This window comes from Benincasa hispida, chromosome 11, assembly GCF_027475165.1.
Source record: "Benincasa hispida cultivar pf3 chromosome 11, pf3_genome.v1.1, whole genome shotgun sequence".
Classification (NCBI taxonomy): domain Eukaryota; kingdom Viridiplantae; phylum Streptophyta; class Magnoliopsida; order Cucurbitales; family Cucurbitaceae; genus Benincasa; species Benincasa hispida.
In genome coordinates, this window is record NC_143488.1 from 48,512,152 (window position 1) to 48,525,230 (window position 13,079).

The 13,079-nt window shown below is 35.2% G+C and overlaps 2 protein-coding genes across 2 annotated transcripts; one reads left to right on the forward strand and one right to left on the reverse strand.

Annotated features, from left to right (window-relative positions):
- The first annotated feature begins 552 nt into the window (after nucleotides 1–552).
- LOC120090002 (C2 calcium/lipid-binding plant phosphoribosyltransferase family protein) lies at nucleotides 553–4,152 on the forward strand. The gene has a single exon (XM_039047473.2). It carries the CDS (start codon nucleotides 777–779, stop codon nucleotides 3,942–3,944), a length of 3,168 nt encoding a protein of 1,055 aa, XP_038903401.1. The 5' UTR covers nucleotides 553–776; the 3' UTR covers nucleotides 3,945–4,152.
- A 367-nt stretch (nucleotides 4,153–4,519) lies between these two features.
- On the reverse strand, nucleotides 4,520–7,659 carry LOC120091987 (large ribosomal subunit protein eL6z-like). The gene is made up of 4 exons (XM_039050171.2): nucleotides 7,300–7,659; nucleotides 6,830–6,936; nucleotides 5,050–5,231; nucleotides 4,520–4,952 (listed from the first exon to the last, which is right to left on the reverse strand). The coding sequence occupies exons 1-4, from the start codon at nucleotides 7,548–7,550 to the stop codon at nucleotides 4,797–4,799; spliced, it is 696 nt and encodes a 231-aa protein (XP_038906099.1). The 5' UTR covers nucleotides 7,551–7,659; the 3' UTR covers nucleotides 4,520–4,796.
- Between the last annotated feature and the right edge of the window lie 5,420 nt (nucleotides 7,660–13,079).

Below are 13,079 nucleotides of genomic sequence, written 5' to 3' on the forward strand. Positions count from 1 at the left end.
TTTTTAAGAAAAAAACAAACTATGATTATACACAAGAATTAAAAGGTATATCAAACTCACCCATCATAGTTACTCCCTTTTGTTGCCCTTTTTGGTAGCATCTTCAAATTAGTTTACCTAGTATTGCATCTTTTCCTATTTTTCTTTCAAGTTTGATATGAGACAGTATCATTATATTGGAAATAAGGAATAAAAATGTCATTCAATCAAAATTTTCAATCTTCAACAACATTTGATGGAATTATCACTGTACCAATTGAAAAGAAAAGGCCGGTTTGGAACTTAACAGCTTGACATCGAACATGAAACTAATCGTACTCATATTTTTGTTGACTTGAATATAGCTTATCGAGTTAGACATCATTTCTCGATCATGAGATCAAAGATTCGAATCTCTCACTATTTAAACTTCAAATAATAATAATAATTCTTATTCATCTTTTTAGAGTCTTTTGGCAAAATTGAGAAACAAGTACTGTTGAGTTCATGGAAAATTATGCCTTAATGCTGTTTGAAAAAGATTTTGCTTTCCTTCCATCTTTGGTTTTTTACAAAGCTCACTCCAGCTTCTTCATCAAACCATTCCTTTCTTCACAAGTATCATGACAAAAAAACACTTGCTAGAAAGTGAGAGAGAGCTTATAACTCTTTCATCTTTAGTTTTTTATGCCTTCTAAAGTGGAACTTCTTTGCTTCTGGATGGAGTTTCCAGATTGCTTGTGGTCAGTGATTACCATACATTTTTTTGCAGCAGCTGAAGAAGAAATAGAAGGATTATGAAGCAGCTGGTGGTGGAAGTAATAGATGCTCATGATCTTATGCCCAAAGATGGTGAAGGATCTGCAAGTCCATTTGTAGAAGTTGATTTTCAAAACCATATAAGTCGCACGAAAACAGTTCCAAAAAGCCTCAATCCAATTTGGAATCAGAAACTGTCTTTCAATTTCGACGAAACCCAAAACCATCAGTACCAAACCATTGATATCTCTGTTTACCATGAAAAGAGATTGATTGAAGGCAGAAGCTTTCTTGGAAGAGTTAGAATTTCTTGCTCAAATATTGCTAAGGAAGGTGAGGAAACTTACCAGATATTCCACTTAGAAAACAAGTGGTTTTTTTCAGCTGTCAAAGGTGAGATTGGCTTAAAAATCTATGTTTCACCACCAAAAAAATCTCCTATAATTCCAAAAGAGTCCCCAATCTCTGATCCTCCTCCCACCAGAGAGGTTTCAAATCCTCCTATTACTACAGCATTAGCTGCAGTAACTGAACCAGAAGCTGTTCCTGTTAGTGATATCCAAGGAGAACCAAAGAAAGATGTTTTGAAAATCTCACCATCTAAATATTCTAACTCAACTCTTCCTGTAGCTGAGTTTCCTATCAGAGATACTGCTAAAGAGCCAAAGGCAGAGATCGAAGAACCGATTCAAGCAAGACAAGAGACAACACAACTACACAAGCAGCAAACAATGCAGCGGCCTCGAATTGTAGTACAGAGACGACCACAAGGCGCTCCATCTTCAATGAACAGAAGCATTCCACCTACAATGAGTACAAGCAATTCAGAAGCTAATCTAAGCAACCAAGATGCCTATGAGATCAGGGACACCAATCCTCAACTCGGCGAGCAATGGCTGAATGGAGGAGCGTATGGTGGAAGAGGTTGGCTAAGTGGTGAGCGACACACAAGCACTTATGATCTTGTCGAGCAAATGTTCTATCTCTACGTACGAGTAATGAAAGCAAGGGATCTACCTCCCAGTTCCATCACTGGAGGTTGTGATCCTTATGTGGAAGTGAAGCTTGGAAACTATAAGGGGAGAACGAGGCATTTTGACAAGAAGCAAAATCCAGAATGGAATCAGGTTTTTGCTTTCTCAAAAGAACGCATACAGTCCTCTGCACTTGAAGTTTTTGTGAAGGACAAAGAAATGCTCGGAAGAGATGATTACCTTGGCCGTGTGGTGTTTGACTTGAATGAGGTTCCTACTCGAGTTCCCCCAGATAGTCCATTGGCTCCTCAATGGTACAGATTGGAGGACCGGCGTGGAACCGGCAAGGTAAGGGGAGAAATCATGGTTGCAGTTTGGATGGGAACACAAGCTGACGAAGCCTTCCCAGAGGCATGGCATTCTGATGCAGCCTCAGTATTTGGAGAGGGTGTTCATAATGTAAGATCAAAGGTTTATGTCTCTCCAAAGCTATGGTACCTAAGGTTAAATGTGATTGAAGCTCAAGATGTAATCCCCAATGACAGAAACCGTCTTCCAGATGTTTTTGTCAAAGTACAGGTTGGAAATCAGGTACTCAGAACAAAGATCAGTTCAACAAGCACCAACAATCCATTTTGGAATGAAGATTTGGTATTTGTGGTAGCTGAGCCTTTTGAAGAACAAGTGCTAATCACTATTGAGGACAGAGTACACCCTTCAAAAGAAGATGTCTTGGGGCAGATCAGTCTCCCTCTCGACATGTTTGACAAGCGGCTCGATCATAGACCAGTCCATTCACGTTGGTTCAATCTTCAAAAGTACGGTTTTGGAGTCCTAGAAGCAGATAGGCGGAAGGAACTCAAGTTTTCAAGCAGGATTCACTTGAGAGCTTCTCTTGAAGGTGGATATCATGTACTAGATGAATCAACTTTATACATCAGTGACCAACGACCAACTGCAAAACAGCTGTGGAAACAACCAGTAGGAATATTGGAGGTTGGAATTTTAAGTGCTCAAGGACTACTTCCAATGAAGATGAAGGATGGGAGAGGAAGCACAGATGCTTATTGTATTGCCAAGTATGGTCAAAAATGGGTTCGAACTAGAACAATTCTCAACACTTTCAGTCCCAAATGGAATGAGCAATACACATGGGAAGTCTATGATCCATGTACAGTGATTACTTTGGGAGTTTTTGACAATTGCCATTTAGGGGGAGGTGAAAAACATAATGGAAGCAATGGAGCAAGAGATTCAAGGATTGGAAAAGTTCGAATTCGACTATCGACACTCGAAGCTCACAAAATCTACACTCATTCTTATCCACTTCTGGTTTTGCACCCCAATGGAGTAAAGAAGATGGGAGAGCTTCAACTTGCAGTTCGCTTCACCACCCTATCTTTGGCAAACATGATATACATCTATGGAAATCCATTGCTTCCAAAGATGCACTACCTTCAACCTTTCACGGTGAACCAAATAGAAAATTTAAGGTATCAAGCTATGAACATAGTAGCAACAAGGCTCAGTCGAGCTGAACCGCCTCTAAGAAAAGAAGTCATTGAGTACATGTTAGATGTTGATTCACACATATGGAGCATGAGAAGAAGCAAAGCTAACTTCTTCCGAATCATGTCATTGCTTTCGGGAATGATTTCAGTCACTCGATGGTTTCGTGAAGTTTGCAACTGGAGGAACCCCATCACATCTGTGCTTGTGCACATTTTGTTCCTTATCTTGATTTGGTATCCAGAATTAATACTTCCCACTATTTTTCTATATATGTTCCTCATTGGCCTATGGAACTACAGGTTTAGGCCAAGGCACCCACCTCACATGGACACTAAGCTCTCCTGGGCCGAAGCAGTGAACCCTGATGAGCTCGACGAGGAATTTGATACATTCCCAACTTCCAAATCGAACGACTTGGTTCGCCTAAGGTATGACAGGTTGAGAAGTGTTGCAGGGAGGATCCAGACAGTTGTAGGGGACATAGCAACACAAGGAGAAAGAGTTCAGTCTCTCCTCAGCTGGAGGGACCCTAGAGCCACCAGCCTTTTCATAGTATTTTGTCTTTGTGCTGCTGCTGTGCTATATGCTACACCTTTCAAAGTGGTGGCTTTGGTTGCAGGTTTATATTGTTTGAGACATCCAAAGTTTCGCAGCAAGCTACCATCAGTACCTGGCAATTTTTTCAAGAGATTGCCTCCTCAAACAGACAGTTTGCTATGAGTTACAAGGTCAATTGTGTCAATACTTAAGTCAAATGTATTTTCCTTCCAGATTGAAACTTGTTTCTTTTGTCATAATAATAGGGTTCAAAATTCATGGCCATGCTTGCTTATGTTAGAGTACGGTCATAAATCATAAAGAACTAAAATTTGCAATAGAATTATGAATTTAACTTGTTTGGCAATATATAATTGAACTTAGCACCAAAGAACTTTTCCAATTTGGTCTAATATATATTTCAATTTCATCATTAATATTGCTATATCATCAAAGTATTAAGGTAAACTTTCAATCTAATAATAGCCGTATGACAAGAACTTTATTATGTGGTGTAGGAATCGAACCTTTGACCTCAAGGTCAATAATATAAACTTTATGTCAGTTAAGCTAGACTCATGTTGACATGTGCAAATCATTTTAATGTATGATTTTAACATTTTATTGTTTGATACCAAAAAAAAAATTGAAAAACCAATGAGACCTTGAAAAGATCATTAACCAAATTGAAAAAGAAACCACAAATATTTGAGACTCAAGCATACAGTACTCTGATTGTAACTCGTTGCAAATGCAAATTAATCAAATATGGCTATGCACCATGGCTTCTTTTCAAATGATTCTCTCATGTATTTCATCAGCTAGAAGACAATGATACAATTGAAGAAGAAGTACATATCTTCTCACTATCAGTAGTCAAAGGAAGCTACATAACGCAAAATTTGATGAATGTTCACTGGAAAATTCATTCGGACACATAATTTCAAATCTAGAATCCTTGTAACAAAAAAAGAACAAGAAGATTGTAGGGATCAAATTCCACGAGAAAAGTATCAGCACCAAAGAAGAAAATATCTAGAAAACAAGTTCGTGCGGCTTCATGCCTGCCTTTAGAGAGAACCTTGCAGCTAAGTAGGTCTTCAACTCTGAGACGGCCTCAATGGACTTTAGGAGAGCTGAGTCCACGGCCTTCTGATCATCTTTTTTGTCTTGTGGAAGTGCACTTTTTTCCTACATGTAACAAGGGTAACCAGAAGTTAGGACAAAGAAATGATAAAACTTAGTATTTGAAAGGGAAAAAAAGATTAGAAAAAAGAAAACTACGAACCTCCTTCTCTTCCTCGAAAAATTCTCCTTCTCCCTTCTTTTTCTTCTTCTGAACTTCCTTGGAGAAATATTTGTCATCAAACTTCTCCACATTAACTCCTGCAACATCCACCTTGGTGGAGGTCGCAATCACGTATGACTGATTCACACGCCTCAAAGGTACACCATTGACCTTGAATGGACCTAAAAAGACAAACTTTAAATTCAGATAATCCCTAGCAGGTGCAAGAATTGCAGATTTAAAATCAAAGACCACATCTAATCACTACTTCATATGCATTCCTTCTCCCAAACATACACTACTATCCACATTACCAAGCCAACCCCTACCTGATATTGTACATGAAGCTTAGAGAATTAAGACTTTTTTCAACCACTTTCATCGAGAAAAAACTAAAGAATACAAGGACATAAAAGAAATTAAAGCACCTGAAAAAAGAACCCTATCAGTGCTTTTTAAAGCTCAAGGCGCAATAACGCGCAATAGTCACCTAGAGCTTAAACACAGCAGAAAAAGGAGCGGGCTTTTTTCGGTGTGCGCATTATATATAATACATTAAAAAGAGAAAGCATAGTTGAAGTGGAAATATGGAAGAAAAAAACACCAAACACAATAAATTTTGCATTTAGTAAACTTGATTTTTTTAGTTAATAATGAAGGAAGACCTCTAATTATTACTTCTTTTTAGGCTCAAAGTCTTGGACCTTGAAGCTTCACAAAAGACACGCGCTTGATGCGCGCCTTATTTTTTAGGCTTGCCTTTTCGAGGCAAGGGCCAGACCTACACCTTGAGCCTAGGAACGCACCCAAGAGGGTTTTTTAAAACATTGAACCCCATTAAAGAAACAGGGCCGGTCAATCAATCAAAATAATGCTTATAGAATAATTACAAAGGAAAACATAAAACCTAATAAGGCCTGAAAGATCATTACACTCCTTATCCAACCCACTAAACACTTGGTTGTTCCTTTCCCCAATCCCCATAAAGATTCCATATGAGAGTACACACCCTCACCAACCACAAGAAGCGATCTTTCTCAGGAAAGGCCAAAAGAAGTAGGAACTCCCTAATCAACACTAATGTAGTGAGCGGTGAGCACAAAACCAAATGTCTGGAAGAACAAATTCCAAACAGAAATAAAGTGCACAAACACAAATCTCCATAGGATGTAATCGAGGTCATCCTCTACCTTCCAACAAAATACAACAAAAAGGACCCACCAACAAAGGCATCCGCCTTGAAACCCAGTCCAAATTGTTTACTTGCCCTGTCTACTGTGTAGAACTTGCCAAATAAAGAATCTCACTTTCATCCGACATTTTGGTTGTATTAATAGTTTAACCTCTAACTCAAGACATGTAAAGACCAATAGCAGAGCATATAGTCAAATAGGAGTCATAAACATTCAGTGGTATGTAAAGATCATTGGCAGGGCAGAATGCAAGGCATGAGATATTTCAATATTAATTGGTTGCGAGCTAAAACTATTGATACTACCAAAATGTAAAACCCAAATAATCCTACTTATTTCTCAAAGGTAAACAATATGCAGGCAACACGTTTAAGATAACATGTAAACCTAAACCAAACAATTGTTAAGATGTTAAGATATCACAAAGGAGACTTCCAATGCAAATCTAACACAAAGTATACAATGAATGTAAAGAAAAGAAAAGAAAACTCAATCCCCATGAACAGGTAATAAAACCTCCCAACCCCCAACACGAGGTGATAGTACATCAAAATTTACAAACAACGACAATTAGAGAAAATCGTCACCCGTCACTAGAAGCAACCCAGATGGAAGTTGCTTCAAGAACACAACTCTCTTTCCCTTGAACCTTCCAGTAAGAATGATAAGCACAGTTCCAGGAGTAATGCTAGACCTGCAAATGGAATAATTTAATTGAACAGGACCCAATGTTTATTATTTTGGAAAATGAACAATATCACTTCTGTTCACGCAATTCAAAACCGAAAACTCAAATAAAGTGTAAAATAAACCCAGTTTTCATTGTTCACCCAGGTGTAAAAATACCCCTTTTTCATAGCTACGGCATGAAGGGTCCCTCGTCTAATCAGGAGAAAAAAAAAATACCCATATCGAGATTTTACTTTGTTAATCCCACAATTTACTCCAATTCCTCGGTTTCCCAGCCATACCAAAGTTGAACAAACAGCAAACAATATAAGTTCCAAGACGTGCAGTTAGAAGAACAGGCAAAGAAAGAACATTGAGAGAGATCTACCTAAGTTTAGTGGGCTTAGCCTTGCGCTTGTTGACAAGGGGTTTCTTGACATCGTCGGCAGGGTAAAATTTCGGCGGCTTCTCAGCTGGGGCGTCGGGCTTAGGTTTGGCATCGTGGCGAGGGAAGACACCTCCATTTTTGGCCTTGATTGCCCAGAGACCTCGCTTGTGGTACATCTTGGACCTCGAGTATTTGCCAACCCCTCGAATGAGATCGGGGTTTCGGCTAACTCTTGGTTTCTTCGGAGCCATTGATGAATTTCTGAGAATTTGGCAGCGTCGTCTCCTCTGTTCCACTCGCCAAGACACTCTAGGCTATGATAATAATATATATATATTCTAAAATCATTGGGCTTTCTTCTACTTAACAAAAAAAAAAGGGGCCTTTAATGTTTTCAGGCCTTATTCTTGTTTCATAAACACATATGATAATAAAATATAATATGATAATAAAATAAATAATAAAATAAGAAAGGAGAGAATTGTCAAATTTATCCACTTTCTCCAATTTGTATGAAATTTGTCCAATGTATATCTTTCAAAACTCACCAACGACCACTATTTATAGGCAATTTGGCAAGTAGGGGTAGATTACATAGACACTAAGAATGAGTATTTACAAGACACGTGGATCATACTTTGAAAAATGGGAGCATGACACATGGTCAATGGACTAAGCATGAGCATCTAATGGGCATCTATTTTCTATAATATTTATAATACTTCCTCTTAGATGCCCATTATATATATATATGAAATATGCCTAGTTAAAACCTTACTTGAAAGAACCTAATGGGAAAAAAATCCTAGTAAAGGAAAAATAGTACATATTTCATATATACATACTTCTAAAAAAATACAATCTATTTGCTCCCTCTCACGAAAATATCACTTAAGATCTCTGAGTCGCCGCATTCCAATGTTGTACACTAATTTTTCAAAAGTTGCAGTTGGTAATGCATTTGTAAATAAGTCTGTCAGGTTATCCTTCGAACAAATTTGTTGTACAGTGTTGTCACCATTTTCTTCAAGATCATGAGTGTAGAAAAACTTTGGTGAAATATGTTTTATTTTATCTCCTTTAATATATCCTCATTTGATTTGAGCTATACAAACTGTGTTGTCTTCGTATAATATTGTTGGGAGATTTTTATTTGAAGACAAGCCACATGTTTCACGAATTTGCTGAGTCATTGACCTTAGTCATACACATTTTCAACTAGCCTCGTGAATTGCAAGAATTTCAGCATGATTTGAGGAAGTGGCCGTTATGGTCTATTTCACTGATCGCCATGATATAGTAGTTCCTCCATATGTGAATAGATAACATGTTTGAGATATAGTTTGTGTGGATCAGATAAATATCTAGGATCTGCACAACCAACTAAACCTATATCTGTTTGAGATATAGATTTATTTGAATAAAATAAACTCATATCAATCGTTCCTTAGAGATAGCGAAGTATACGCTTGATCCATTTCAATGTCTTTTTGTTAGAGAAGAACTATATGTTGACAATAAATTTACTGAAAATACAATATTTGGTCTTGTATTATTAGCAAGATACATAAGTGCACCAATTACACTAAGATATAGTACTTTAGGACCAAGAAGTTTTCATTATCTTCTCGAGGTTGAAATATATTTTTCTTTATATCCAATGAACGAACTTCCATTGGAATATTTAATTGATGTGTTTTGTCCATATAAAATATTTTCAAGATTTTTCTTGTATAAGTGATGAATAAATAGTTCATATACTAAATGCTTAATTTGCAAACTAAGGAAAATTTTTATTTTTCTGAGATCTTTCATCTCAAATTATTTCTTTAAGATATTCTATTGCGCTATTCATGGGTTTCATTTATATTCAAGTCATCAACATATATAATTACAATAACAAATTCTGTGGTTTCTTTATAAAAACACACAAACATATTAGATTATTTTGATATCCTTCTTTCAATAAATATCCACTCAGGCGATTATGTTCTGATTTTCAATCCATATAGTGATATCTGTAATTTTATTGAATATCATTCCCATAAATTTGATGTATATGTTTCAAGTACCTTAAATCCTTCTAGGATTCTCATATAAATATCATTATCAAGAGATCATATAAATATGTTGTGACTACACCCATAAGATGTATATCCAGACTTTCATACACAGTCAAGCCAATTAAATATCTTAATGTAATTGCATCCACCACCGGATAATACGTCTCCTCAAAATCAATATTAGGTCTTTTTGAAAAACCTTGTGCAACTAGTCTTGCTTTATATCTTGTGACCTCATTATTTTAATTTCTTTTCCTCACAAATACCCATTTGTATCCCATAGGTTTAACATCTTCTGATGTTAGGACTATTGTTAAAAAAAAACCTGACATTTTGAAAGTGAGTTTAATTCTGCCTCGATTGCTTCTTTCCACTTAAGTCAATCTTTTTTATGTCAACATACTTCAACTAATTTTGGTTCAAGATTCTCATTTTCAGATATAATATCAAGAGCAACATTATATGCAAAGTGTTGTCAATAATTACATTAGTTTGATTCAATCTTTTTTCTGTCATGACATAGTTTATTGAAATCTCATTATTATCTTTAGGTATTTCACCTTCCTCACTAGTCATGTCAAGGATTTCTTCATGGGTATTTACATCATCAACCAAGTCTTTTTCACTATTAATTATTTTTCGTTTTTGAGGATTTATATCTTTGGAATCCACTAGTCTACCATGCTTCTGGCGTGTTCCAGACTCATTAGTGACAACTTGTTATGTTGGGATATCAATTTTTAATGGAACATTTGCAGCTGATATAAGTGACTTAGTTATTTTCTTTGCATCATAAATGCATCTGGTAATTGATTTGCTATATTTTGCAAATGAATTATTTTCTGAACTTCAAGTTCACAATGATCTGTACGAAAATCTGAATGAGACAATAACGATACATTCCATGTAATTCATTTTTCCAATTTCTTAATTCTTCTCCCTAATGTTGGAAAATTTGTCTCATTAAAATGATAATCAGCAAATCGTGCAGTAAATACATCACCTGTCAGGGGTTCAAGATATTTAATAATTGATGAGGAATCATATCCAACATATATCTCTAACCTCCTTTGAGGACCCATCTTATGCATTGTGGTGGAGCAATTGAAACATATACTGCACGTCCAAAAATTCTCGTATGGAAAATATTTGGCTCATGACCATAAACTAATTGTAATGGCGAGTACTTATGATAAGCTATTGGTCTAATGTGTACAAGTGACGCTGCATGCAAAATAGCTTGTCCCCATATATATATGAAGGAAGCTTAGCTCTGACCATATTAATTGCAAACGTTTTATAAATGATTCTGCTTAACCATTTTGTGTATGAACATGAGCTACAAGATGTTCAATACTTATCCCAATTGACATACAATAATTATCAAAAGCTTGGAATGTAAATTCACCAACATTATCAAGACGAATTGTCTTAATTGTATAATGAGGAAATTTTACTCTTAACTTAATTATTTATGCAAGTAATCTTGCAAATGCAAGATTTTGACTTGATAATAAGCACACGTGTAACCATATACTTGATGCATCTATTAATATCATAAAATATCTAAATGGTCAACTTGGTGGGTTAATAGGTCCACATTTATCACCATGAATTCGTTTTAAAAATGCAGGTGATTCAGTCCCCACTTTAACTGGTGATGGTCTAATTATCAATTTTCCTTAGAGCAAGCATCACATGATAATTCATTATATTGAAGAATCTTCTGGCTCTTCAATGGATGTCCATTTGAATTCTCAATAATTCTTCTCATCGTTATAGATCCTAAATGACCCAATCGGTGATGCCAAATTGTAAATATGTCTGGATTCATGAACTTTAGTTTCATTGTTACATATGTTTCAATTACTCGTATACGAGTATAATATAATCCAAAAGATAAAACAGGTAATTCTTCCAATATACATTTTTCATTTGAGACAGTGGATATGATATATAGATATTCCATGTTATTCTTACTATCAGTCTCAATATGATAAGCATTGCAACGTATATCTTTAAAACTTAGAAGAATTCTCTTTGATTGACTAGAGAACAATGCATTGTCAATTGTAAATTTTTTTCCTCTAGGCAAAATAATATTTGCTTTTCCAAAACCTTCGATAAGGTTTGCAGAACTTGATATCGTATTGACTTTTGTTTCCAACATTGTCAGTTTGAAAAAATATTTTTTATTGTAAGTATTGTATGTGTAGTTGCACTGTCTGTCAAACATAGATTTTCTTTACTCATTTTTTAGTCACTCAACCTATGAAAATGATCCAGGTTTCTTCATTAAAATAAAATAATTACAATCATAAAAACAATACTTAAAATATACAAATGTTACTAAAAAAATGAGATAGATAAAAACAACAACAACAACAACATTAAGTTTAGATATTTTCAAAATCAAAAGAAACATTTGATGTTCCATCAACTACACCAATCTTCTCTTAAGGAGATTCAAAGAAGTCTGCCACATCCAAATTTGTCATATGGGATAGGTCAAATATATCATATCCTGGTATGCAAATTTTTCTTCCATATTTTTCTCTTTTTCCTTTAGGGAGGCTTGATAGAGGTCAACTAAGTGTTTTGACGTACGATAAATGCCCAGTCATTTCGCATCGGAAGCAGTTATTTTCAACACTCTTTGAACTCTATCTTGTGGAGTTTTTTCTTTGTGATCATCATTTTGCATGGTTCTTTTGAAATTTGAATTATTAAAGTGACCACCACAAAAATAATAATTATTTCTTCCTCTACCACGGTCATGACCTCGACCACGACCACGATTACGACCTCGACTATGATTATTAACATTCATAGTATTTACTTCAGGGAATGGTGTCATTCCGATTAGTCAAAATTCATGATTTTTCATCAATAATTCGTTATTTTGTTCGGCCACGAGAAGACATGAAATTAATTCAAAATACTGTTTAAAACATTTCTTTCAATATTGCTACTGTAGGAGCATATTCGAGACATGAAATGTAAAAAATATCTTCTCTAACATATCAACATCAATAATTTTCTCTCTGCATAACAACAACTTTGAACTAATTTTAAATAATGTGGAATTGTTATCACTTACTGATTTAAAATCTTGTAGCCTTAAGTGCATCCACTCATAACGAGCTTTAAGAAGAGTTACTGTTTTTTATGATCATACATCTCTTTCAATTTTTTTTCACAAGTTACGGTGATCTTTTTTGTAAGATACATTATTTTCAATCCCTCGTGGAGATGATGACGAAGGAAAATCATAGTTTTTGCTTTGTCCTGACTGGATGTCGTATTTTCTTTTTTAATAGTCTCTGCAAGATTCATAGAATCCATGTGGATTTCGGCATCAAGTACCTATGACAAATAATTATTGTCGTTAAAATCAAGGGTGAAAAATTCTAATTTTATGAGATTTGTCATGACAACATTATCATAAAATATTGTACATATGGTAGAAATTTAATAGATATTGAATATGCAAAATAACATTAAATTTATTAATTATAACGAAGAGGGAAAAACCGACATACTTTTAGGACCTACCTTTAACGGGAAAAATGACAGGAGCTCGTGCTGATAACGTGTTGCGAATTTGAGGAACACAACGGGAACACGGATAGTGATAAAATATAATATTAAAATAAATATAATATAATATAATAATAAAATAAATAAAACATAATAAATAAAATAAATAAACCAAAT